Source organism: Pteropus medius, unplaced genomic scaffold, assembly GCF_902729225.1.
Source record: "Pteropus medius unplaced genomic scaffold, Ma_sr-lr_union100, whole genome shotgun sequence".
NCBI lineage: Eukaryota > Metazoa > Chordata > Mammalia > Chiroptera > Pteropodidae > Pteropus > Pteropus medius.
The window spans coordinates 3272026-3297219 of record NW_024355205.1 but is presented as its reverse complement, the minus strand read 5'-3'; the positions used below and the strand labels follow the sequence as shown (position 1 = coordinate 3297219).

The window sequence follows — 25194 nt, the reverse complement described above, 5'->3', positions numbered from 1 at the left end:
TAACTCTATCACAAACTTGCTGGCGTTGCTTATTTGACTGTCTTTCTCACTAACTTGGAAGCTCTGCAAGGACAAGGATCTTATCTGTAATGCATATCAGTTTCTCAAATGCCAGAACACAGCAAATTCTTTATATTTTTAAATGAATGGCTGTTTGGGTGACTCTACCAGTAGCTATGGTTCCCTTTCACTGCTGTTCACTGCAGCTGCTGTAGATAGCTCTCAGTTGCCTGGTCCCACAAGAACTCCTCAGCCTCTGAAAACTGAGAAATGTACCCAGTAGCCTTCCAAATTTCAGCTAATCTGATGTTCACTTTATTAGTACTTTGAATAGGCCAAAGATTCTGACCCTCAGTTGAGAGATCAGTGAAATATGTCCTTATGGAGCTACCTGCCATGTGAATCTGTGCAAGTCAGGGCAGGCAGGTACAAATTGGTAGCCAAAAATTAATATTATAGTCTCATCCTAAATCTTGTGGCATCAAATGATTATCATGTAATTCATATTTTCTGTATCTTAGCAGTGAGGAAATAGTGGAAGTCTGCGGGTTAGAGTTTAGAAGATAGCTCTGAGTTTTGTGGGCTTCAAGCATAATCATTTTTAAAATGTTAACGCTCATGTCATATCTTTCTAGCCCAGCAGAATAAATAGAATAAAAATATCCTCTTGTCCTATGTTTCCTGCTGACTTCACATATAAACATGGGAGAGGGTCATGGTTGCATCTCATACCAGAAGACAAGCACAGCCTACATTTACATTTGCAAATAAATTCAGTAAGTTAGCAGAAGACTTCCTACAATGAAAATGTCCCTGAGAACTTGTAACCTGGTTAGTGTGGGATTTTACCCTGTTGCTGTTCTTGAAACCCACCTCCTTGTCACACTTCAGTTCACGTACCTTCCCAGGCTTTCTACTCCTCCCATACAAACTGCTAATCAAATATAAATAATGACATATTGAAAATGACCTCTAGCTTTAATAGCTAAAAAAATTAAATTTGATTTTTAACATTAAGTCATGAATTTCTACTATTGTGTTAAAAATAAATTCCTATCATTTACTTTTCTTTCAAATAAATTTTAGATGAAGCAAAAGTAGATAGGTAGGTAGGTAGATAGATGATAGATAGACAGAATGAAAAAAAATTGTAAAGCTAGAGTGTTAGATAAGTAATTTACCTAGATGTTGAAAGTGTTGGCAATAATGAGAATTGGGTGGCAACCTCTTCATGACATTTAAAACTGTTGCTCGCCCCATTCTGGGACATCCCTTTCTGGCATGAAGTTTTCTGTTCCCTTCAGGAATCATGAGGTTCTTGTACATTTCTGGTTTTCTACCCTCTGAACATTCTTTGCTACTTTGCCACCCTCTTACCCCTTCCTGTCCTTTAGATGAGGGCATTTCCCTAGCATTCACTTCCTGCTTCTCTCCTCTCCCTTTCCCCCTCCACCCTCTTCTCCCTCTCCCTTTCTTTCTGGCAATCTTATCCCACCAGAAGGGTTTACCTCCCTGGATCTCCACAGCTCTGCCTCTTCTGAGAAGGCCAGATTTGATTTTCCAAATGGAAGTTCCTCTAGGCAAGTGGTTCTCAACCTTGGCTAATGATTGAAATTGCTTTCAGGCCGTTAAAACTGCTGATGCCCAGGACATATCCTGTACCAATTAAATCAGAAACTTTTGGAATGGGATCCAGATATAGGATTTTAAACTGAGTTTTTTATTTATATCTCAACTATTTCTCTCCTAACTTCTCTACATCTATTAATGGAATTACTATCTTCCCAGTCTGACGGCTGAAAATTCTTAGAATTATCCTTGATTTTTTCTTTTCATTTGCCTGCTACATGCCAGTTAATTCACTGAACCTATTCTGTTATTTCAACAATGTGTCTCAGGTATGTCTCTCATTCTTAATTGTACAGCTATAGCCCTCTTTGGGCTGTTCTTAGTTCTTATTTCTGTAACAGGCATTTGGGGCCAGCAGGAGGTGACATTTGGACAGGAAGAATGAGAAGTGTAGACAGCCATTTCCCCTCCTAGCCCTCCATTTCCCCTCCCAGCCCTCCATTTCCACCCCTCTTCAATGTGCATGCTGGCTGGCCTGGTCCCCAACCATTGATAATAAGGAGAGTTGTGTGGCATCTTTATATTTATTTTCATATATTAATTTACACGAGGACTAAGGAGTCCTTCTGTGGAAAGTGGGGCTAGGATTCTGATCCCTACGAAGATTCGAGGTTATAAAATTATGGTGCATCTAGATGGTCCCAGAAGAAGGTCATATTTCAGGAAAGGGTAACAGTGGTGCTGAGAGAGAATTTACACAATGCACTAGTGGGAGTAGAAGGATATTGTTGATATGGGGAGGTAGCTGGTCCTGGTACTCAGCCCAGTCCTCTGGTAGTTTTTAAGGTTTTCTGCGGGTGTAATGTCTATATGTGTGTGTATGTGTAAATAGGTGCATGAATTTAGAGGATTGTTAAACCTGGGGAGCCCGGCAGCTTTGCTGTGGACTTCACTTGAGTGAGTATGGTATAGAAGAAAGAAATCATTTTCCTCACCTCATACGAACTGCTACTGAGAAGTGACTTTGTAAATCTCTCTCCCAAGGCGGGGTTGTAACTGCATATCTATGCAACTCTTGCACTTAGCATACTATATTTTACATACTAGCAGAGATACCTATAATATCAGCAGATTTCTGGTCTACCAAGAGCAAGGTAGTGATATATTCCAGGACAGCTGGGGCTATTTCAGTGGCCAGAAGCATTGTTCTATTTCTACCAACATAGGAGAATAATGGGCGATGGTAGTGTTGGCATTGTTGGCAGTGGGGGTGGCATGCTAACCTTAAAGCAGAGCTGAGTGGAGATGTTAGCCCCAGAAGACTAGATATTTTGGCTCTACAGTCTGTATGGGAGAGCAATGTTCAGGACTGGACAGCATGGGCATGTGTGAGCTCTCATTGGATTATTAGAACTTTTCAGAGATGGAGGTCTTGGAGGATTGGATCACCTGTAGCCAAGTAGAAGGTGGACTGAGCACTCAGACATGGGATAACAGTGGAACTATAACATAACCATGGATGAAGAATAAGACATTATGATTAAACTAAATGAAAAGAATATTCTGGCTAACTTTTATTTGTGTATTTTTAAATTCTATTTTGCTCCCCATGTACATTTCTAGTACATTTTAAATACTGTTGTCAAGATAGCTTTTGGAAAATATAATTCTCTGGCCATGTTACTAATACTTCTCATTCCCACCTCCATGCCATAAAAAAAAAGAAAAAAAAAAAAACAGCGACAATTAAATCTCACATTGTCTATACTATGTCTAACTATATCTAGCCTGCCAATCTCAAGCGTTCTTAAGAGGGCAGTTCAGTTCCAGGTGACTTCCTATTAGTCTCTTTCACTAAGAGGTCCAGCTAAAGCAAGTTGCCGACCATTGTTTGAACATGATCTATGTTCTCTTGGCCTTGGAATAGTGCTGTGTTCACGTTTTCCCAGTTTTTGAAGCTCCCATCCAACCAGTCCCTCAGGACCCAGATCCAATGCATACCTTCTTCACATTGCACAGTAAGACGTAACCACTTTCCTCCTCCATGTTCTTACAGTTTCTTGCATATGTTCTATTTCATCACTTCCCGTGATGTGTTCTTATATTTTATAATAAGTGGTTCACCTCCACTTATTAAATACAAACCTCCTACAGGCTGTGGGTTAGCCTTAGGTAACTTCCCAGAAAGACCAGCTCTGTGTTAGGAGAAATATTTGTTCATTAAAAAAAATGAACAAGAGCCAGCAGTGGGAACATTTCTATTTTTCTGCTCCTCACCACTGCCTCAGAGAAAGCTAGGTGAGGTGTTTTGGGGTGAGAGAGAAGGGAAGAGTGACTGAGCTACCATATTTGTAGGTGACTAATGCTTTCCAAAGGAAATGAAAGATTTGCAGTTATTACTACTTTGCAAAGCTTTATTTTCCCACTTAGGGGCCAGCCCTTCAATTTTGCAATCTGAAAAGATAACAAAAAGTAAGTGCCACATGTGAGGCAGTCCCCACAGTCTTGGTAATTATTTTTAGGTCATTGTGATATGATTTCGGCAGTGAAATGTTTCCCCAGCTCAGAGTTATTGCTGTTTTTCCTGACTCATATTTGTTTCTCATGCTCTGTCTGGACTAGGCCCATATTCTTGACCTTATTCCTGCTATACTGTTTCCCCATTTGACCAACAAAATAGGCACTCCTAACAGCTGACCCACAACCATGGCATCTCGTACATTGCTATATCCTTGGTATCCTAGCACAGTACCTAGCACTGGTGAATAATGGAATGAACACGTGATATACTCACACCTGACCCCCATTTTGTTGCACCTCTTTTTCCTAATGACCCAATTCCCTGCATTGTCAGAACACCTGTCCAGGCACTGACAAGCCAAGCCCTCTTGACCATTGCTGCTCATCTTTACAGCCACTGCAATTTGCCCTCAAATACCAGTGGCCTTATGTGCTCTTGTACCTTCTTAGTTTCTGAGGAGGAAAAGAACAAGGATCAGATTTGAGGATCGATGATCGACTTCCAAGTCCTTAGGTAGAAAAAGTTAATAGATCAAAGTACTATCTTATATGTGAACTCCAAAAGTTATACTTGACAAGAAAGAGTAAATAAGATTAAAGTCCACTCCCTACCAAAAAGTATAAGAATTCATGTGCATAATCAGCCATTTACCACTCTGCTTCTCCTTAGCACATACAACAGAAGGAAATATCTTTATGGATATATATGTATACTCTTACCCCATCCCAGGTCCCAGATATTCTGTCTTTAGGGATTTATTTATTTGGGTTAAGCCAGATTTGGCAAATACATGGCACATATCCTACCGCTCTCTATTCTCATACTATCAGCAGACGTCGCTAAATGATAGCACAATGTTTTTTTGGTAGGACCTCAGAATCTTCAACACAATGCTTCAGACATCAACTACCAGGTGGCCCCCAAGGAAATCTTATTTTTGAAAATGACCTTCATTAAAATGTAAAATCCCTAGGCTGGAGAACAGTGTAGATCACTGGAATCTTGGGACAAATTCACTGAGCAAGTACTTTCTTCAAGACAGGAGGAATAAGGAAGACTTTGGGCACTCAGAGAAAGAGAGGCGCAGACAGAAAGGAAACAAAGACCAGGAAGGAACCATCATCCAAGTTCTAGCACAAAGGTTACTTGCTCTAAGACTGAGGCTTCATGAAGCCCATGGAGCAGGCTCTGTGAGCCCAGGCCCTTTGGAATGTGTTCTCTTTCTAGCTTCTGTCTCTGAAACAGCAACATAAAGAATTAAACTTTCCTTCAGGTAGGGATTGGGGGATTACTCAGATTGTCATACATGAACAGTTTATGTGAGTCTAAACTAGAGAAGGAACATAATTAGCTTCTCATCTGCAGACATTATGCTTGGCATGCTCCTTTCTGTAGAGCAAAAATATGGAGTGGATGAAAAGGCTATAGAATGGAAAGGGGTTTTCCAGTCATTAGGTGGAAGGCTAAGCACTTTTGCTTGATTACAGATCACTGGGCAGTATTTCTGAGCATTAGTGTCCCCAGGTGGTTGAATGATGAAATCTAGGCCAGTTTCTAAAATGATTTTGCATGCCACTATCTAGGCTGTTCTTCAGGTCCCTGAGCAATGCCCAAATGCCCTCTAGGAGCTTTAGTGCCAGATGTTGATGCAAATAAACCCATAATGTTACAGCCAACAGGAATGGACCAAAACTAGCATTCTCAAACCGTCAATCGTCTTTTTAGATGGAATATATTTAGATGCCTTGGTTCATTCAGCCATTCAAATATTTAATTGCAAATGGAACTAAAGATCAACATTTTCTTGGGGAAAATGTAACACATTTAGCTTTGCAATGATTAGTTCTTCATGAGAGAGAGTGAGGACTTTGTAACTTGCTCTGTATATGTGTGTGTGTGTGTGTGTGTGTGTGCGTATGTATGTGTTTGTGCACAACTGTGTATTCTTGTGCATATGATGTTTCCATGAGTAGCAAAAGCAAACAAGAATCTTTCTACTTAAAAATTTAGAGATGGTTAACCCCCATTAACTCAAAATAAAGACTACTCTTATAGAGCTGTGGACTTCTGGAATATCCCTTAGAGTCTCAAATAACAACTCTTAAGTTGATTTTCTCTCTGTAGTTTTTACCTGCTAATGTAAGCAAGGAAAGCAACAGTCAAAATGCTGAGTCCTTTCTTCTTCAGCGGATAGCAGTATGGTCTGAAGATGACTTCAATTAGTGAGGAGGGCAATACGCATGTGTGCTGTGGAGAAAAGGTGACAAATCATAATGTTGAGGTGACTTTGCAGCTTACAGTGTTTCTTTTCTTTTGATTTCTTAAAATTATTTATTTATTTATTTATTTATTCATTCATTCATTCATTCATTTATTTTTTTTCTTTATGATGACATTGGTTAATGAAATCCAATAAGTTTTAGCTATATACTTTAACGGTAAGACATATATATATTTATACTGTTTGTTCACCTCCCACAGTTAGATTTATTTCTGTCACCACATATTTGACCCCCTTTACTCCATCTACCTACCCTCTACCCCTATCCACTACCCTCTTGTAATCACTAGTCCATTGTCCATGTCCTTGAGTCTCTGTTTGTCCTTATATGTAGGTTTATACCCCACATATAAGTGATATTGTGTGATTTTCAACTTTTTCTGTCTGGCATATTTAGCTTAGCATGATTATCTCGAGGCCCATCCATATTGTCACAAATGGCAGTATTTCATCTCTTCTTATGGCTGAGTAATATTCCATTGTATATATGTACCACAGCTTCTTTAGCCAATCATCTATCATAGGACACTTTGGTTGCTTCCATATCCTGGCCACTGTGAATAATGCAGCTAAGAATATCAGAGTGCAAATATATTTTCAGATATGGGTTTTCAAGTCTTTGGGGTCAATACCTAGTAGAGAGATTGCTGGATCATATGGTAGTTTCAATACTGTTTTTTGAGGAAACTCCATACTCTTTTCTATAGTGGCTGTACCAGTTTGCAGTGCCCACCAGCAGTGTATGAGGGTTCCTTTTTCTCTGCATCCTCTCCGACATTTGTTATTAGTCGTCCTGTTGATTATAGCTATTCTAACAGGTATGAGATAGTATCTCATTGTGGATTTGATTTGCATTTCCCTAATAGCGATGTTGAGCCTCTTTTCATATATTTGTTGGCCATTTGTATGTCCTCTAGGGAGAAGTTCAGGTCCTCTGCCTATTTTTTGATTGGATCATTTGTTTTTTGTTGTTATTGAGTCATATGAGTTCTTTGTACATTTTGGATATTAGGCCCTTATCAGAGGCATTGCCTGCAAATATATTTTCCCATTCGGATGGTTGTCTCTTTACCTTGTTGACGGTTTCTTTTGCTGAGCGGAAGCTTTATCATTTGTTGTAGTTTCATTCAATTATTTTAGCTTTTACTTCCCTTGCCTTTGAGGTCAATTTCATAAAATCCTCTTTAAGTCCAAGGTCCATGTGTTTTCTTCTATACATTTTATTGTTTCAGGTCTTATATTTAGGTACTTAATCCATTTTGAGTTAATTTTGGTGTGTGGCGATAGACAAGAGTCTAGTTTCATTCTTTTACAGGTGGCTTTCCAGTTTTCCCAGCACGTTTATGGAAAAGGTTTTCCTTTCTCCAGTGTATGTTTTTGTCTTCTTTGTTGAAAATTATTTGCCCATATAAATATGGGTTTACTTCTGGACTCTTGATTCTGTTCCACTGATCTATGTGTCTTTTTTGCTGCTAATACTAAGCCGTTTTGATTACTGTCACTTTGTAGTATAATTTGAAGTTGGGCAGAGTGATGCCTCCAGCCTTGTTCCTTTTTCTCAGATTTGATCTGGCAATTCAAGGTCTTTTGTGCTTCCATACAAATCTGATGTTTTTTTGTTCTATTTCACTAAAAAATGCTGATGGGATTTTGATGGGGATTGCATTAAATCTGTATAATGCTTTAAGTAATATGGCCATTTTAACTATATTGATCCTTCCAATCCAAGAACACAGAAAATCTTTCCATTTCTTTGTATCTTCTTTGATTTCTTTTAATAGGGTCTTGTGGTTTTCATTATGTAGATCCTTCACATGTTTCATTAAATTTATTTTTAGGTATTTTATTCTTTTTGTTGCAATTGCAAAAGAAATTATTTTTCCACTTTTTTTTCCTGACACTTCATTATTAGGGTATAAGAATGCTATGGATTTTTGAACATTGACTTTGTATCCAGAGACTTTACTATATTTGCTTATTGTTTCTAGTAGTGTTCTTGTGGAGTCTTTAAGGTTTTCTATATAGGGAATCATGTCATCTGCAAATAGTGACAGTTTGACTTCTTTGTTTCCTACTTGGATGACTTTTATATCTTTCTCTTGCCTGATTGCACTCTCTAAGATCTCCAATGTTATCTTGAATAATAGTGGTGATAGTGGACAGCCTTGCCTTGTTCCTGATCTTAGAGGGAAGGTTTTAAGTTTTTCACCATTAAGTATAATGTTGGCTGAGGGCTTGTCATACATGGCCTTTGTTATGTTAAGGTACTTTCCTTCTATACCGATTTTGTTAAGTGTTTTGATCATAAATGGATGCCATATCTTGTCGAAGGTTTTTTCTGCATTACAGTGTTTCTAATTCTCTCTTTCCTCTCCAATCTACCTTCTTCCACAACTACCAGATGAAACTTTCCAAGACTTGACTTAGATTATGCTCTTTAGATGTCCAAGGACCCACAGTGACTCTCTTGCTTATCATACTGATCCAAACTCCTTTGTCTGGCTACCAAGATACTTTGTAATGTGCTGTCACCCTCTTTGGTTCTGCTCATTTCCCACTGTGCCCCTCTCCTAACACATACAATATTTACCTGTGCACACATGTGTATGTGCATGCACACATGCGCACACATGCACACACATACACACACACACTCTTCTCCACTGAGACAAGGCTGTTTCCTTTATTCTCTGTTGCACCCAGCATGCTTGTTCTCACTTTTACGCTTCTTTTCATGCCTTGACTCTCTGTGAAATGTGTCTTCGCTCCCTGTATTCACATCATCCATATTCTTCACAGCCAAAGCAATCTTCCATGATGCTGTTTATGAATTTTCTTCTTGCTAATTTCTCTCACTCAATTTCACTGCATTTATGTCCTGTGCCATACAGTCTTGCACTTATGATATGTATTTTTAAGATCTGGGGTGCAGAGAACACATCTTAACCCATCTCTGCATTCCCCATTGCACTTTGTGCCATGTAACTATGTTGTTGATGGCTGGTAGGTGCTGGGGGTATTTGAGAATCTCCCTTTGAAACCCTCCATGTCCTTCCCACTCTTTCTCTGCTTCGCCCTCTCCTTTATAATCATCTGTCTTCTCACATCTTTCAAACCTTTAGCACTACATTTAAACAATGATATAATCAACGAAATTAGCCTTTAGGAATAGTGGTGTGTTCAGGTAGAAAGGCTACTGAAGCCTGCTTCCTCCTAGGTTATAGGAACTGATCTGAGAAAGGTAGGTGATTTGGGTCTATGTGCAATGTTCTTTCATTTATTAAACACATTTATTAAACCCTTCCGCCATACTCTATGCTTATTAGGAGCATCTAATAGTGTTAGTAATTGTAAATTTTTTACATTTACAGCTATCATTCCTCTTTTATCCCTCTTGCATCCATTGCCTTTACCTGCAAACTCCGTCTCATTCCCATTTCTGAGCCCCAAGGCGGCTATGTCAGCACCTCGATTACTGTAGTCACTGAGGCTTAGGAATGTCACAGTGCCCGTGTCACCATGCTCTCATGCTGCTTGAACCCTGGGCACTGGCTCTGGGTGGTCTTTGCCATCAGTCATGTCATTCTTGTGTTCAGAGGCATCTTCAGGAGGCAGTAGCTTCCTCCAGATCTACCTGAGCTAGCTAAAGTACAGTCAGATTATCAAGACCCTCAAATGACAGGAAATGTGATAAGTTTTGAGGGGACAGAAGTGGGATGAGAAGGAATAAGTCAAGTATAGGGTATTACTGGGCAGAGAGGGCCTCCTAGGAGGCCCCCTGTCAAGGCTGCTGTTGGTGCTGCAGAACAAGAAGGCCTCTAAAAGGCCCTGAGTACTCACATTTTAGTAGCAAAGCCTAAAGAAACAGCATTTTGGACAAAGCATAGCTTTTATACACTTTGTCCATGGTTGGTCCTGAATATAACTGACTGATTAGATATGCAAATGGAAAGAGTTCCAGGCCCACTGTCATACCTTGCATCTTCCTTTGGTCCGATTTTAGGCTACAGCTCCTGTCTCTCCCTCCAATAAAGGAACATGGTGTTTAAGGGCACACACTTTCCAATTTGACTTTAGACTAGTTTCTGAATCTGTCTGAACTTCAGCTTCCTCCTTTATGAAATAGGATAATAAATAGCATACGTCTTAGGGATGCTGCTCTGAGGATTGAGATAAGTGCATGTAAAGGGCTTAGTTCTTGGCTCCGGAAACTTCTAGTGAGCATTAGCTGTAATTGTCATTCTTATTGTGATCGTCATCCTTCATCTCATTGCTTACCCAGTATGGACAGAGTGAGGCAAAGTTCTGGGATGTCCACAATACCAGACACTCAGATGCATGCTGACCTGTAGCCTACAAGAGGCTGCGGCATGCAAGCAGCTGGAGTGTGGTAGCAGAGCAGTCACCATGGCCACCCTATGACTCCCTCCTCAGCCTACTGCTAGTGCCTGTGTTCCCAGTTATGGCCACTTCAGAGCCCTAGCAATGCTCTGTGTTTGACATCAGTGCTCTTTTCACCCAAGGACCACCTCAGGACGTGAGAGATGGGGTTGTCTGCCCAGCAAAGTCACTTGCCTTTCTATCTGCCTTCATTCTGCCACAGCCAGGAAGATCCAACTTCTATTAGCAACCATTAACAGCCTCATTATACTAGCCATTGATCTGACAGATTTTATTAACCCTGCCTACGGTCAGCCGCTTCCGCTCTTTACATTAATAATCATTTGGAACAGAATTCCTGTAGAATAATGTAGTGTGTTTGCATTAGGAGCAAATGAGTTCACAGTGATTAATGCTTTTACAACAAATAACTCAGGAATGCATGACTGGTCACCTCTTCCAGGAGCCTGCCCTTTGCAAGTGACATTCAATTGGATTTCCAAATGAATTCTCCCTGATGACTCTGGGAAGTTTTACTTCGGTGATGTCATTAGTGATGGACCATAGACTGTGGATTAATACCAGCTAGAAGATCTTTAAAAGAACCACAATTTTTGGTTGGGGCCGGGGGTAGGAATGAAGAAAGGAGGAAGACCACATTCTGTGAGCTTTCTAAATATTTAGCTACTGTGAAGAGCCAAGTATGACGCAATAAACCTCCCGATATTTCAAATGTGGTAGTATTTCACCTCATGTTGATATAAATTATATAACCTTTGTCATGCAGCGCATATTTAAAAAAAAAAGAAAGAAAAAAATCAGTAAGAGAAAAGTCAAATATGCCTTCTGCTTCCAAAAAATCTAATAATTAGTCTGGGATTGACACAAATTAGAATGCTGCCAAAAATTGCTGAAAACAGTGACTCATTCTGTATTTCAATTAACAGTTTCTCAGTTTCCCTTATAAACAGTGAAGCTGACAAAAATTAATTATCTCAGAGGGGGTAAAATATTTCCTCCCAAAGTAAACAAAACACCATGGGCTGAGACAATAGTATGTGTAAACAGAGTGGATGGAATGAAGCTATCTTCCCTTGTCAATTAAGCCATCATTTTAGTAGCTTTTTCTTTAAATATCTCATTCTGAAAGTATCGGTTAAAAGGACAGCGTTGTTCTTTTTTTCATCTTTTTCTACTAAGTTATGTCTTTTCCTCCTGTCCTTGGTGTAATGTCTATTTCCATCTGAATATTTTGGAGACAGAACATAAGCATGAAATATTGATTTAAGTATTAGTATAATAATTGCGCTTTAGATTCCCTGGTTGCAAAATATCCTTGTAAATAAGTGCTAAAATTTACCAGCCCATTGAGAATTCTTACAGGGCTACATGAGTGGCAACATGGAAAATAATGAGCACTTAACTTTTACTCACCTCATACCAGTAGATAAGTAGTTCCTATAAACAACTTCTCTATATATGAAGCTAAACTTAAAATGGGATGCATTTGCCTGACTCCTGCAAAAAAGGCCAGTCTTATAATCACTGAGATAACCCATGGAGCCGACAATTCATCCTTGTCATGCAGGCTCCAATTACTGAATCTATATGGTTATCATAGTCACCCTTTTATCTGTAAGATTCTTGGGGAGGACAGGAGCACTTAATTTTCTCCAGGGAAAGAAATTCAAGGAGCCTACACATTTTGAAAATCAGATAGTGACACTTTAAAATACGATCTCTGCTTCTTTCCTCTATTTCATTTCTTTGATATACTAGCTCTTTTGTTAAGCTGAGTTTACTACAATAAACAAGGCTGCTTCTACTTTCTTAGACTGGTCATTGGGAGACTTTCTTCTTCACATGCTGTTTCTAATGAACTTAGGTGATATTGCCCTCTTCATGTTTGCCTCAATCTTCTCCTCCCTTCCTCTGTTCAGACAACACTTGGATCCGAGAATTAATTCCTTACGTTGGCTCTTCCCAAACTGATATCCTTTCCTCTAAGTCTCTAAGATAATGTCTTTGGTTTGTTTATGGTGCTAATGGATAGATAGTTTTAAATCAAAATTTATTGCACTGACAAGATCTCATTTCTGGGCACATTAAGGAGAATGTTTTTGCTTACTATATATTAAATGTGTCACTTTTTAATTTATTTAAGAAATGAAAAGCTTCAAAAAATCTCCTTAGGGGCAAATATATGGTCAAAACATCAATTAAACCTTAAACGTAAATACAACAGACATGAAAATGGAGGCAAAAACAAACCTTAATAGAATGCCATTTTACCCAGGCTTGTTATTACACTACTTGATCATGTTTCTTAAGCTTGAAAATTATATGCAATAACAGTTATTTTGTAAATCCTTGTAAAGCAATCTCTGGTTTTAATAATACTATACATTTGCCAGCTAAAACCTTTTACCTCACTCCTTACCAGCTCCCCTCACTGCAGTTTCTGTCTCTAATCATCTGTATTCTCTACAGCTTTTATGTTGCTTATGGTGAAATTTTACTTTAAGTCAATCTGATATACAGTAATTCAGAAATGTAGACATAAGCTAAGTTGCTTCTAGCTCTAGGGTACAACTATTTTCTTTTCTTTACCCTCCATCTATACTACCTGCAGGGGTCTTTTCAGTCTCAAATACTAGAGTTTAAAAGATGATTGGATTTGTAAAAATTCCCTTTCCCACTTTCTAGGAACTCAAGTACATAGGCTAGGCACCACTATAATTAAAGAGTCAATGTTCAAATGCCTGGGGAGGAGAGACTGGGTAGATAAACCACCTACAGAGAGAGCCAAAAGCTTCTCTTTAATATCCATAGTCTACATAGGTGAGCTGACACAGCCCAGCCTGCTAAAAAATCAGAAAACAGAAGTTAAAAACAAATAGTTTTATTTACTTCAGAGGAGTAGTAATGTTTGCAGTTTACTCAGAAATGCATCAAAATAAGATGAGTAGATGCATATATATGTGTTAAATCAAATATGGTAAACTATTAATAGTAGAATCTAAATGGTGGGTAATACAGGTGGCTTGCTGTAAAATTTTTTCAACTGTGCTTTATATTTGAAATATTTTATAATAAAATGTTGGAAGAAATGTGAATAGTCTCTACTGACTTGGAAAGAGAGATTAATGCTCCATTGGGCTAAGGAAGAAAAGTATGCCAGTATTTTATGAACTCGTATGTGAATTGAACAGGTGGTTAAATGATAACTTTCCGAATCTTCTAAGGAGGGTTTCTAAGTAATTTTTTTTTTACTTACTACACTATTGTTCTTTGGGTTAATATGTAGTTTGGCCAACATCTCAGAGCAGTCTTCTTCTACTAGGAAGCTAGTTGGCTTTGACAGTGTCTTGCCTAGTGAAAAAGTGGCCATTTAGATTCTATTCAGTTAAGAGTAAGACAAAAGAAAGATCCAGGATCTTTGGACCCCACGATCAGGAGTGTATCTGCCTCTTCCTGCTCTCCTCCCCTTTCCAAAGCACCCAAATCTCTTTCCCTAATTTAACTTTCTTTGGCAACAATAACACCCTAAGACACCTGCTGAAATCAAAGACTTGTTTCTTTACTTCTCATATCCAAATGTGATTCACTTTCCCCCTCAAATGTTTCTCATAACTGCCTATTCTTTAATCTTTTCCAACATTACTGCCCAAATGTTCCTTATTATAGTACATACTCAACATTGCAATTAGACCAACCTTCCTAAAACAAGTTTCATGTTGCCACTCCCTGATCAAAAACCTTTTGTGGCTCTCTGTTGCCTTGGTCCACTGCTTGTATTCCTTCTCTAATCTGATATCCCTCTCTCATTGTCCACAGTATCTTGATGGGCTCACTCCTTTCAGCTCAAACCAGTCTTCCCATTATCCTTGTGTTTTATGCCATTTCCTTCCTTAGAATTATTTTCTTTTCTTATTCTTTTCAATTCTTCTCTCCCAACCAGCTCCACCTTTGAGATGCCTTACAACTAAAAGCACACACTTTAACATGAGAAGATATCAAAGAACATCAGGACCCAGAAGAACACTGAAACACAAATACACCAACCAGAGGTTTGCTGATCCACTATTATTGAGATTCAAATTTAGCAATACCTTTCCAGACAGCCAAAGCAGAAAGAGAGAGATGGAATGTACACAGTTCTTTTTTCTTAAAGGAAACTAAGTTTTTTCTACTAGTAATTAGGCCTCAAAGAAATTTCTACTATTGCATTTTATTTAGGGGACGCTAAGTCATAGTAGGCAGTGCTCTCCACTGTGTCCCCGTAGCAAAAATACAGATCTAATTTCCATAAACTGATAAAATCTGATCAAATCTGAAGCCAAAGAGGCAAAATAATAAAACTCAATCTATTGAAGGGAATTCTGCCAGTAAGGAGATAATCTTGTATACTTATGTAGCCTTCTGATGATCAAAGCAGAAGACGAACTCCAGAAATACCATTTCCCCTAGAAGTATTTGTTTGTTTTTGTTCCAATTGTGAGTCAGACAACAGCCAGTATTTTATTCTCTGTTTAGAGCCTGGAATGTAGGTATTATACACTGTTGATGATACAGAGATCTAAATGCTTGGAGGAATTCAGAGAGTCAGTGGTAATTTTGGCACCCTTTTATTGCAAATAAGGAGCCTCACAAAGGAAACCATCCTATCCTGCCTCTTGGAGCTGAGTGCCCAGCCCTTTCTACTACCTCTCGGGCACTTGTCACACCCATATCACTTCCTTTATTTAGATGAAATGCTCACTCTCCTGCCCTTCCCACAGCTCTTGGGTTGCACTAGACTCAGTGCTTAATTATATTGTTTTACTTTTTACACTGCCAATTTCATGTATTTTTTTTCCTCTATTCTCAATTAAATTATAAGTAATTTGAAGTCAAAGCTCTCACCTCCTTCTTTAGGACTCTCCTCCACCTTTTGATTCATAAATGTTTTTGACTGATTTTCTTTATTTGAACCTCTGTGTTGCAAAGTAGAATTGAACCTTTAATATGGCCTACAAAAGTCCTCATGATCTAGTTACCTGTCCTGTCTTACTTTTATGCCCTGCTTCTCCCACCTATAGCCTTTATCCTTTCCTTACCTCCTAATTACTCTGTACTCTATCCATAGTTCCCTCTCTCACCACTGATACATCGCACTTATCCCTCTCCTCTCTCAGCTCACATCGCCTTCTCATCTTACAGAGCTCAGCATAGATATCACTGCCTCCAGGACAGAATCCAGCAGGACAGGCACCCCTCCATGGCATGGCTGAACTACCCTGTGCTCATCCCTTTCAGAGCATCACTTTATTGCATTCATCTAAAACTGGCCAGATCTTCCCTAGAGATGAAAACAATTCAAAGCTTAGAGCTGTCACCATTTCATTTCCAGTACCTAGCACGGTGCTTACCCTACTCTGGCCACTTAATATCTGTGGCATGAATGAGTGAATCAATGAAACAGTAGAGTGAGACAGAAGAGGAAAAAGAGTTCCTTTGCATACCCTGGGAAGACAGTCCAGTGTCTTGGTGTGAGAAGACCACAGCTGCAGGCCAGAGTCAAATGACATGGGTAGCCACATAGCAGGCTGTATCTATGGTAGCAGGGCCAAGGGATCAATCCAACTTTAGGCTGGCCACCTTTACTTTTTGTCATGGCTATAGATGGCACTCCAATCCTGAAAAAGGGTGTTGTAGGTCACAGGGAAACCTGTGAGGAAATGTGTCTCCTAAGAACCACTCCTCGGTGCCCACATCATGGCAACTGAACTGTAAACTCAATAAAAGGATATCACCATCCAGGAATTGGCAACACTGTAGGAAAGTTGGAAGATATGTACCCAACAGAAGCTGTTCTTTGTTCATCTTGGGACCCACTGGCTTGGGGCCCTCCATTCTGAAATTTGGGCCATGTGGAAATTCCCTTGGTTTTGTTCGATATACTCATACACCCCCCACCCTCGTATCAGTCTATAATTCACTTTTCTTCCACGCTTCTGTGCCTGGCTCCGCATAGCACACATAGAGACTTGTTTTTAAGACATAGACAGATGGGCAGCTCTCTAGAAAGCTGCTCCAAATTGGAGGAAGGAGACTGTTCTTTTCAAGAAAGAGAAAGTTTTGGAAGCATGGAGATCTGTTCTTGCTTTAAGCCGCTGTCTCTCAGATATATCTCTTCCTCTCAGATATATTATCACAATGTTGAAGGACTCAGAATGTGTAGGCAGCTGGTTTCCCTGGGAGATAACAGTATTTTAGGAAAGTGTCCTGTAAGCACAGGCTCTGGGGCAAAGTTCCAAACTCCCCACGTGACTGATCTCATGATGGACCATTTCCACACTTTCTACTTCCTGCCTCCAGCTTTCCCTTGCTGACCCACCAGTATATTCATTGGTGATTTTCCAAAATGCAATTAATTAGTTGATTTAGAGTTAGTCTATATGTTAGTTTGTATGTTAGTCTGTATGAAGGGCACATGAGCTCACTGTGGTGGGTTTGCCAGCAGAGGATGTGGTGGCTAAGAGTGAGGCCTAGAGGTAAAAGAAAAAGAGAATATTGCTTAGAAAATACCCTCATTTAATATCCATCAAATATGAGAAGCAGTTATGTTTCAACACTCCGTGCAATCAAAAGGTATACAATGTATGATCTTAGAACTCAAAAAATAATGAATTTCAACATGTATGTGTTGTAGCCCTACAGTGTCACTAGGAATAGCTAGTTTTACAGCATTATGTAGTGGAGGCTCTGAAAGTGATGGACAACAGCAGGTAGCACTGGGTTGAGCACTTGGAGTCCACAATGAAGAGAACAAGTTATTGTTTAATGCAAAGACCTACTTCTCTTTCACTCACTAGGTAAAAATCCTTCTGACCTAAAAGACTCAAGAGTTTCTCTTCAGCAGCTTTCATGGTATCTCACGTTGTCTTATTACCTCATAGAATGTCACTAAGTTGTGTTTCGTTCTTTCAAGATAAGTCAATTTTAATTCCTTTTTATTAAAAACAGATAACTATATATTACAGACTATTTTTCAATTGTGAACTTTTTTCTTGCTGATAATCAAAAAACAAAACAAAACAAAACAAAAGAGTTGTCTGTTGAATATCAAATTAAAGATGCCAAGTAAGATGGTAGATGTGAGTTTGGTGCCCAGAAGAGAAATTTAGCTAGAAATAAAGATTTAGGAGCCCACAAAGTGTAAATATGCCTTTTTTAGATGAGATGACCCAAAGAAAGTGTATGAGTTAAGAATAAAGGACCTATGAATAAACACTGTGGAACAGCAGTAGTTAAGCCAGAGTTTCTCAACTTCTACAGTATTGATATTGTAGAATAGCTAATTCTTTGTTGTGGAGAGCTGCTTGTGCATAGTAGGATGCTTAACAACGTCCTTGGCTTCTTACTTACTAGATGCCAAAAGTACCTACCCACTTTCATTCGTGACAATCAAAACCATCTCCAGATATTTCTAAGTGTCTCCCAGATGGCAAAATCAATTCCAGCTGAGAATCCCTGATTTAAGTGAGGGGCAAAAAAAGAGCATCTTGCAAAGGTAATTGACAAGAAGTGATCAGAAAGTCTGGATGTAAGATAAAGAAGGAAAGAGAATATTTCGAGAAAGATGAGGTAAAATGTGCCAAATTTCAAGGGAAAGTATTAAGACATATTAAGATACCAACCTTCCACTCCAAGTCTTAAAGAGAGGAACACTGTGGTAAGCATGCAGGAGCTTGCTCCTTGTGTCCCAAATGCTTATTCTTCCTTCCAGGGTGACACCCATGTTCCCTGTCCAGCCCTCTGCATCTCTGGATTTCAACTTCTTGTTCATAGTATTCTTAGAATTGGACCTTGGAACCCCTGGTCACTGAGAGAAGGTTAGCATGGAGTTGTCTCCCTGGCTGCCATCGCCATCTGTTCCACAAAACCTGAGGTTGGGTGGAAACCTGGACAAGTTTGTAAGTGTAAACTCTAAGACCCTACATACAGGACAAGTTGATGACAAGTCAGCTTGCTCAGAGCCTTCTACACTTCTGGGAATGCAAGCCTGTGGCATTGAGACAGTCTTCTCATTGCCAAGAAGTTTGGCTCACTTCCTTATCGTGGTCTTCTTATGAAAAACAAAACAGAATTTCTTAAAAGGTCACAAAATTTCTTCTCACCACAGCATAGTAAAATGTGGCTTTTATGAGGTCTTAGATGTGTTCACAGAGAGACACCGAAAACACACAAGCTTTTATTTCCAACCAATTTGTAATAGGAGAGCTCTTCAGGATACCCACCTGCAATGATCATGTACTTTTTGGTTTCCAAAACCACCAAATTCCTCGCTGTGGTGGGGCGGTTGATGCAGAAAGCACCGGTTTTGGTTTGTTTTGCTTTGTTTTAGCCAAATCTGACTTTTCACCTGTTCCTATTGCCATAGAAGAAATCCACGAATTGGTTCCAGGACTGCCACAGATACCAAAATTTGTGGATACTCAAGTTCCCTGCATAAAAACAGCGTATAGTCTGCCCTCTACATCTGCAGCAGATCAATGCATAGTCTGCCCTCCACATCTGCAGACTTTCAACCATGGATCAAAAACAGTACAGATATTGAAAAAAATCCACATATAAGTGGTCTTGCACAGTTCACACCATGTTGTTCAGGGGTCAAATGTATTTTGTTGGTATATGGAGAAGGTTGAGAATTCATGAAAGCAGGAAGACCAGTTTGGAGGTGTTGTGTGGGAGAAGTTAAGGTGTACACCAGGGTGTTGGCAGTGGAGCTAGAAAGTAAACAGATTTTCTATACATTTCGGGGGTAGAATGGACAAGGTTAGCTAATAGATTGGATATAAGGGTTGTGGGATGGAAGCGGGTGGAAGGTCAATGTTGTTTCTATCTTGAGCAATTGGGAGGATGGTGGCTCCATTTCCTGAAAGGGAGGAGACCAGGACAGGTTTGGCAGTAAGTATAACATGTCCACTTCTGGACAAGTTGACTCAAAGATGGGCCCGTAACAGCAATGTAGACAGAAGTGCACATTTGGAACTCAAGAAAGATCTGAGCTGGAGACTCATAGATAGAATTAAATCCATGAGCTACGATAGATGTGAGCTATGAGGAAAAAGAGTACTGGCAAAGAAGGTGGCCCAATATAAGCCCGGAAAAACACCACCATTTAAAGAGCGGGTAGAGGATGTAAGCAGAGACTGAGGTAGCAGGAAAACTAGTTAATGTGCTACCGATAAAGACAAAAAAGCAGAGTTTCAAGGAGGGTGAGGTCTACTGTGCTGAACGCTGCTGAGAGTTAAGTAAGATGGGTCGGAGAGAAGGAGCCCTGGATTTGGCAATGTGGAGATAGTGTATCTTTACTTTCATCTTCTCACAGAGTAGGCTGTTGGAAAGACTGCACACCAGACAATAGGCCCCAGAAGAGTGATCTAGTGGCAAGCTGCCATGCTGCTTCAAGTGAGGACTTAAGCTAAATGGACAAGGTGGCACAATCTAATTTACTAGAATAAGAAGGATTGGGAAATTGGGGAGGGTTGAAGATTAAAAAAAAGAAGCACCTTTGTTGACAAAGTTTCTGTCTTGGGGCATTAGGCAGCTTGGAGGAGAGCTGAGAGTCTGGTTTCTGGTTGAATCTCTCAATGGGGAAGTCCCAGTTTACAATTAGGACTTGCATTTCACTCCTCCCCTTGAGAGTAGGCTCAGGTTGTTCTGTAGGTCTGTGTGCAGAACTCCCATGTTGACATTAACCAGAAAGTAAATCAAGCAATCTTGGGGACATTAAAAGCCAACCCTAAAACTTTATATACAAATGAATAAACAGTATGCACCAGAATATAAAGAAATACAAACTTGTGCTAAGTTGTCACATCGCCTATCACAAAAGACAGGCAATTTGATCACCTCCAGAGAACACTTTATGATCAAGAGCCTTTTTATAATTGCAAGAAAGCTCAAGGGTCTCGCCACCAGGGACAGCTGCCAGGCTTAGAAAAGAGAACACTCCACCAAATTCATCTGTAATCATGATCTAGTATTATTAAATAGCAGTCTGTGTAATAAACCTGAGGGAACAGGGTTGTGGTCCCTAATAAAGAGATGAACAAAATGGGTTACTTAATCATTAGTCTTCTTTCTTTGTTTATACCTACCCCTTTAAAATGAATACTTTAGAGACTTTGTATTTTCCTCTCAAATGTTTTCTGATCTTATCATATTGCCACCTCTCCCTGACTACATTAGTAATTAGAATAGCCCAGTTAGGGGTTATTGCATAACTTCAATATTTGGGCCTTCAAGAACAGTAGAAATGCTTCTAAGGAGAGGTAACTTAATCCTACACAAAAGGCCTTTCCACCATAAACATCTTGTTTCATGGATTTGCATCTACCATAATACAGGTCTTGTTCCCACATCTTTCTCTACACTTTAGAATGGCCTCTGACCATGGATTCAAATTCTTATCAGTTTGTTTCCTCTTCTACTAATGTAGATGTCATACACTCCATTTCTGTGTGGCCATTTTAGACATTATGACATGGTCATTATCTCTAGCCTCTCCCTACCACAATTCCAAGGAGGCTTTAGTATGTCTTAATTTCAGACATCCCTCTCCCAACTTATTTTTATGCAGTATTTTAATTCATTCTTTTTTTAAGTTGCCATAAATCGAACAAATTGCTTTCCATTGCATTTGGTATCTCTGCCCTCCCTTTTGAGATCTTCTCTTTGAAATATATCCTTCAGCATTTCTCATTACTGAGGGTCTGTAGATGATAAGCTCTGTTTTAGTGTGACTGAAAACGTCTTTATTTTGCCTCTGTTTCAGAAGATACTTTAAGTGAGTAAATAGGTTGGCAGTTTTTTTTCTTCCATACTTTAAAGCTGTTATTCCACCATCTTCTGGCTTCTTTGTTGCTATTGAGAAATCAGCTCTCAGTCTAACAGTGGTTCCTTATTTTGGAAATCCATTTTATTAATCTGGCTACTTCTTGGGTCTTCTTTTTGTCTAAATGTCTGCAGGGTCATTTGAGTGCCTAGATGTCTGCCCTTCATCCTGTGTAGCATTTTTTTTTTTTTGGCACTTCTTGAATCTGAGGATTAATTTTTCATAAGTTTAAAAAAATAATCAGTGAATCTCTCTTCAAATATTGCCTGTATGTCACTCTCTTTGTTATATCTTCTTCTGTTTTCTTTTAGTTTTTGGGAATTTCCTTTACTTTCTTGTCAGTAAGTCAAACATTTAAAAATATTTTTGGAAATATTTTCTTTAACATTTTAGTTGTCTTATAATATTTGCTTGTTTCAGGCTATTGTTCCACTCAGAACCTTATTTCTTTTGGATAGAGAAATCTCTACTCATATTAAAGGTTGTGGACATAATTCAGAAGGAAGCCGGGATTTTATGTTCATGTATCAGTCAGGATCCCATTAGGAACACAGAGGTCTTTGTGGCATTCCAAGGAGGAAGGTTTTAGTGCTTAAGCAGCTGTTGGAAAAGGTAGGTCTGTAAAAGTCAGGAAACTTCTGCTGGAAGGGGGTGATTCGAGGGAGTTGGCCAAGAAGCTGTGGCAAATCTTAAAAGTCTCTGGGAACTGCCTCTTGTGATCTCAGCTGCTTGTAATAAAGTGTGTGATTCCTAGGTGTTTGTCCAGCAGCTGATGCTAATACTGTGTCTGCAATCTTCCCACACAGCTATTCTCAATAACTTCTGTTCTTCCACATCTTATAAGAATGCCTCTCATTGGCTGACTCTTACCTGAAACCTTATGCAAAAAGGAATTTTACAAGCTGTGTGTATTTCCAGGCTTATCCCCTGCTGCACAGAGAAGAATGGAGAAGGGGTGATATTGATTTCAAGATGACAAAATTAGGCACAGGTTGTTATGTATCACTGATAGTACTTTATGGTGCACACATTTTATTTGCTCCTAATAACATTGCTGAGAATCAAGAACAGTAAACACACCCATTTTGAGGATCCAAATACTCAGAGTGGTCTGTTAACTTTTCCAAAATTACACAGCAAGATAATGACAGAAACAGGGCTAGAATCAAGGTTTTCTGGTATTGAAGTCAATTTTTTTTTCGTGAAATCAAAAGTTAACTTGTAGAAAACATCTGACATAATCATTTTTGCAACTTAGACAAAGAGCTAAGAAATTTCACTTCCATCTACCCCAATCTGAATTTCTTCTTAATTATATATCCGTTTAAACTTGTTAGCCCCAAAAGAAACTTAACAAATGTGAAAAAACATTTATGAATATAGAATATGATTCACCAGATGATTAATTTCCTGACGACCTGTACCTGGAGATGTCTTGGATTATCTGCTCAATGCTCTAAAAGTCACCACCTCAAAAAAAGCCACCAAGGTTGTCAGTTCCATTGGACATGCAACTCAATATTTCAGTTGTCATATATCATTCAACAAAAATTTATAAGCACCTTGTTTTCCAGGCTTACAAGTTCTATGATAATCATGATGTTTTAATGCTACTAACTCTAACATTATTAGGTTAGCAAAGTATTTTAAAATATGTCAGTAAAAGTATGCATATTAATTAAAATATTCCCACATATAAGCCTTAAACTAAACTCCCTGAGCTCATTGGAGACAAAAGACTTTTATTAAATATTATTTGACAGGTTAAGTGTTTTAGCATCTCTGCCAATCATCACTACAAAAGAATATTTATTGTCAAACATGAAACAGGTAAAAAAGAGAAATATTACCACATTATTGTTTGTTATGATCACATGTTCTTATGACAACAGCAAAAACAACATTTTCAAGTAATGGTCAGGCCATCTTGCCCTGATTATAGGACTACTGTCTAACATCATGTTTTCATTCTGTTTTAAATATTCATAATTACACAGCTGATTCTTTTAGTAGATAGATGGAGTGTGAACCAAACATGCCTATAGTTCTTATCGGTGGAGATGCTCTTTAGTGGCATCCAGGGCGCTTTAGGTTGCCAGTCCACTGCTTAAAAAACTACAGGTAGAACCGCTGAGCATAAAAATAGGATCCCCACTTTGAGCAAACCTTTCACTCCCCCTCCCACAGACTGACCGTCACTTCTATCTCACACTGCTCAACGTACTTGAGCTCTTCCTTGTCTCCATGTCCTTACTTCTCTTTAGCTTTGCTCTAATGTAAAATTTTAGGGAAAATGGATGATCTAGTAAATACATGAAGGAGATAGAAAGAGGATGAAGCTGGTAAGTAAGGCTGGTAATAGGTTGGAAGGAGTTGGCAAAGCAAATACCTATATGTAAATGAATGTGTCCATTGGATTGGGAGAGGGGAGTGAAGGGCAGGGCTGAGAATTCAAAATGCTAAACGTAAAGCATATGAGAACTAGGAATCCATGTGTATACTATGCGGGCTGGAGGAGTCACCATCAAGAAGACTAGATGATAACCTGCAGAAATATTATACTGGCTGGTAACCCAAGGACCAAGATATGAAAGGGAGATAGAAGACTTGGACTTACTTGAATTCTCAATTAAGTACAAGTGACTGCTCTGTAGGCAGAGAAGATGAAGAGACCAGGGAAAGAGATGTGGGGGTTGGCTAAAAGCCTGTTCAAGGCAAGGACAGGACTTTGCAGCTCTCAAAGTGCCTGCCTGTGGGGTTATGAAGCAACTAGAAGCATGATGAGGGCTCTTCTGTGCTGGCTCTCTAATCAGGAAGGGGTTAGCCATTCGAATCTGACAGAGAAGTCTCTCCCACCCACCCACTCACCCACTGGGAAGCTCCTGGGCATTTTCACTTCTCTTCTGAGATCATGGGACTTTAACTCTTTCCTACCCACTTAGATGTGATTTATTTCTGTTAGTAGTTCAGAGGGATTTAGGATCTTCTAAGTTTCTCCATCCTGGTTATTCTCTAGCATAAAGTCATTCTACCTGTTGGTAGTATTACACATGGTTGCCATGGAAGTGAGGATTAATTATATCACACAGGAGGAGGGAAAGAGACTTACTAGTAAACCCTCAAGGGCACCAAACGATTTCAACTATTTAAATTCCTAGTAACTTCTTAGAAGATAAGTATATATATTTTTATCATTAAAAGCATTTGACCTTGATTTTGAAATTGGAATGTATTTTCTATTAGTATTCTTCTATTTAAAAAGCAACCCGTGTACTGATCAATGTGGTGATGTCACGAAAAAAAAAAGAAAGAAAGAAAAAGAGAAAAAAAAGAAAGAAAAACAAATAAAAAGCAGCCTGTTGATAGAGAATCAGTGGATAATGGAATTGTAAAAGCAAGCTAATCCATAGCACACACTGAAAATTCTCTAAATTGCAATAAAAAGGGAAAAGAGGAGATATACTTTTGTCATTTTGGTTCCTGCTCTCAAGAGATGAAGAGGCAACATGAATGCTTGGTTTTAGTTATATAAAAGCTTAAGTGGACTGGTAATCCTTT

At 39.0% G+C, this 25194-nt stretch overlaps 1 protein-coding gene across 1 annotated transcript in view; it reads right to left on the bottom strand.

The window, feature by feature from the left end:
- ADTRP (androgen dependent TFPI regulating protein) overlaps nt 1-25194 on the bottom strand; it is a 139443-nt gene that overhangs the window by 11064 nt on the left and 103185 nt on the right. Inside the window, exon 8 of the mRNA XM_039857541.1 lies at nt 6222-6337. Coding sequence (XP_039713475.1) covers nt 6222-6337 — 116 coding nt within the window. The remainder of the gene's footprint in view (nt 1-6221; nt 6338-25194) is intronic.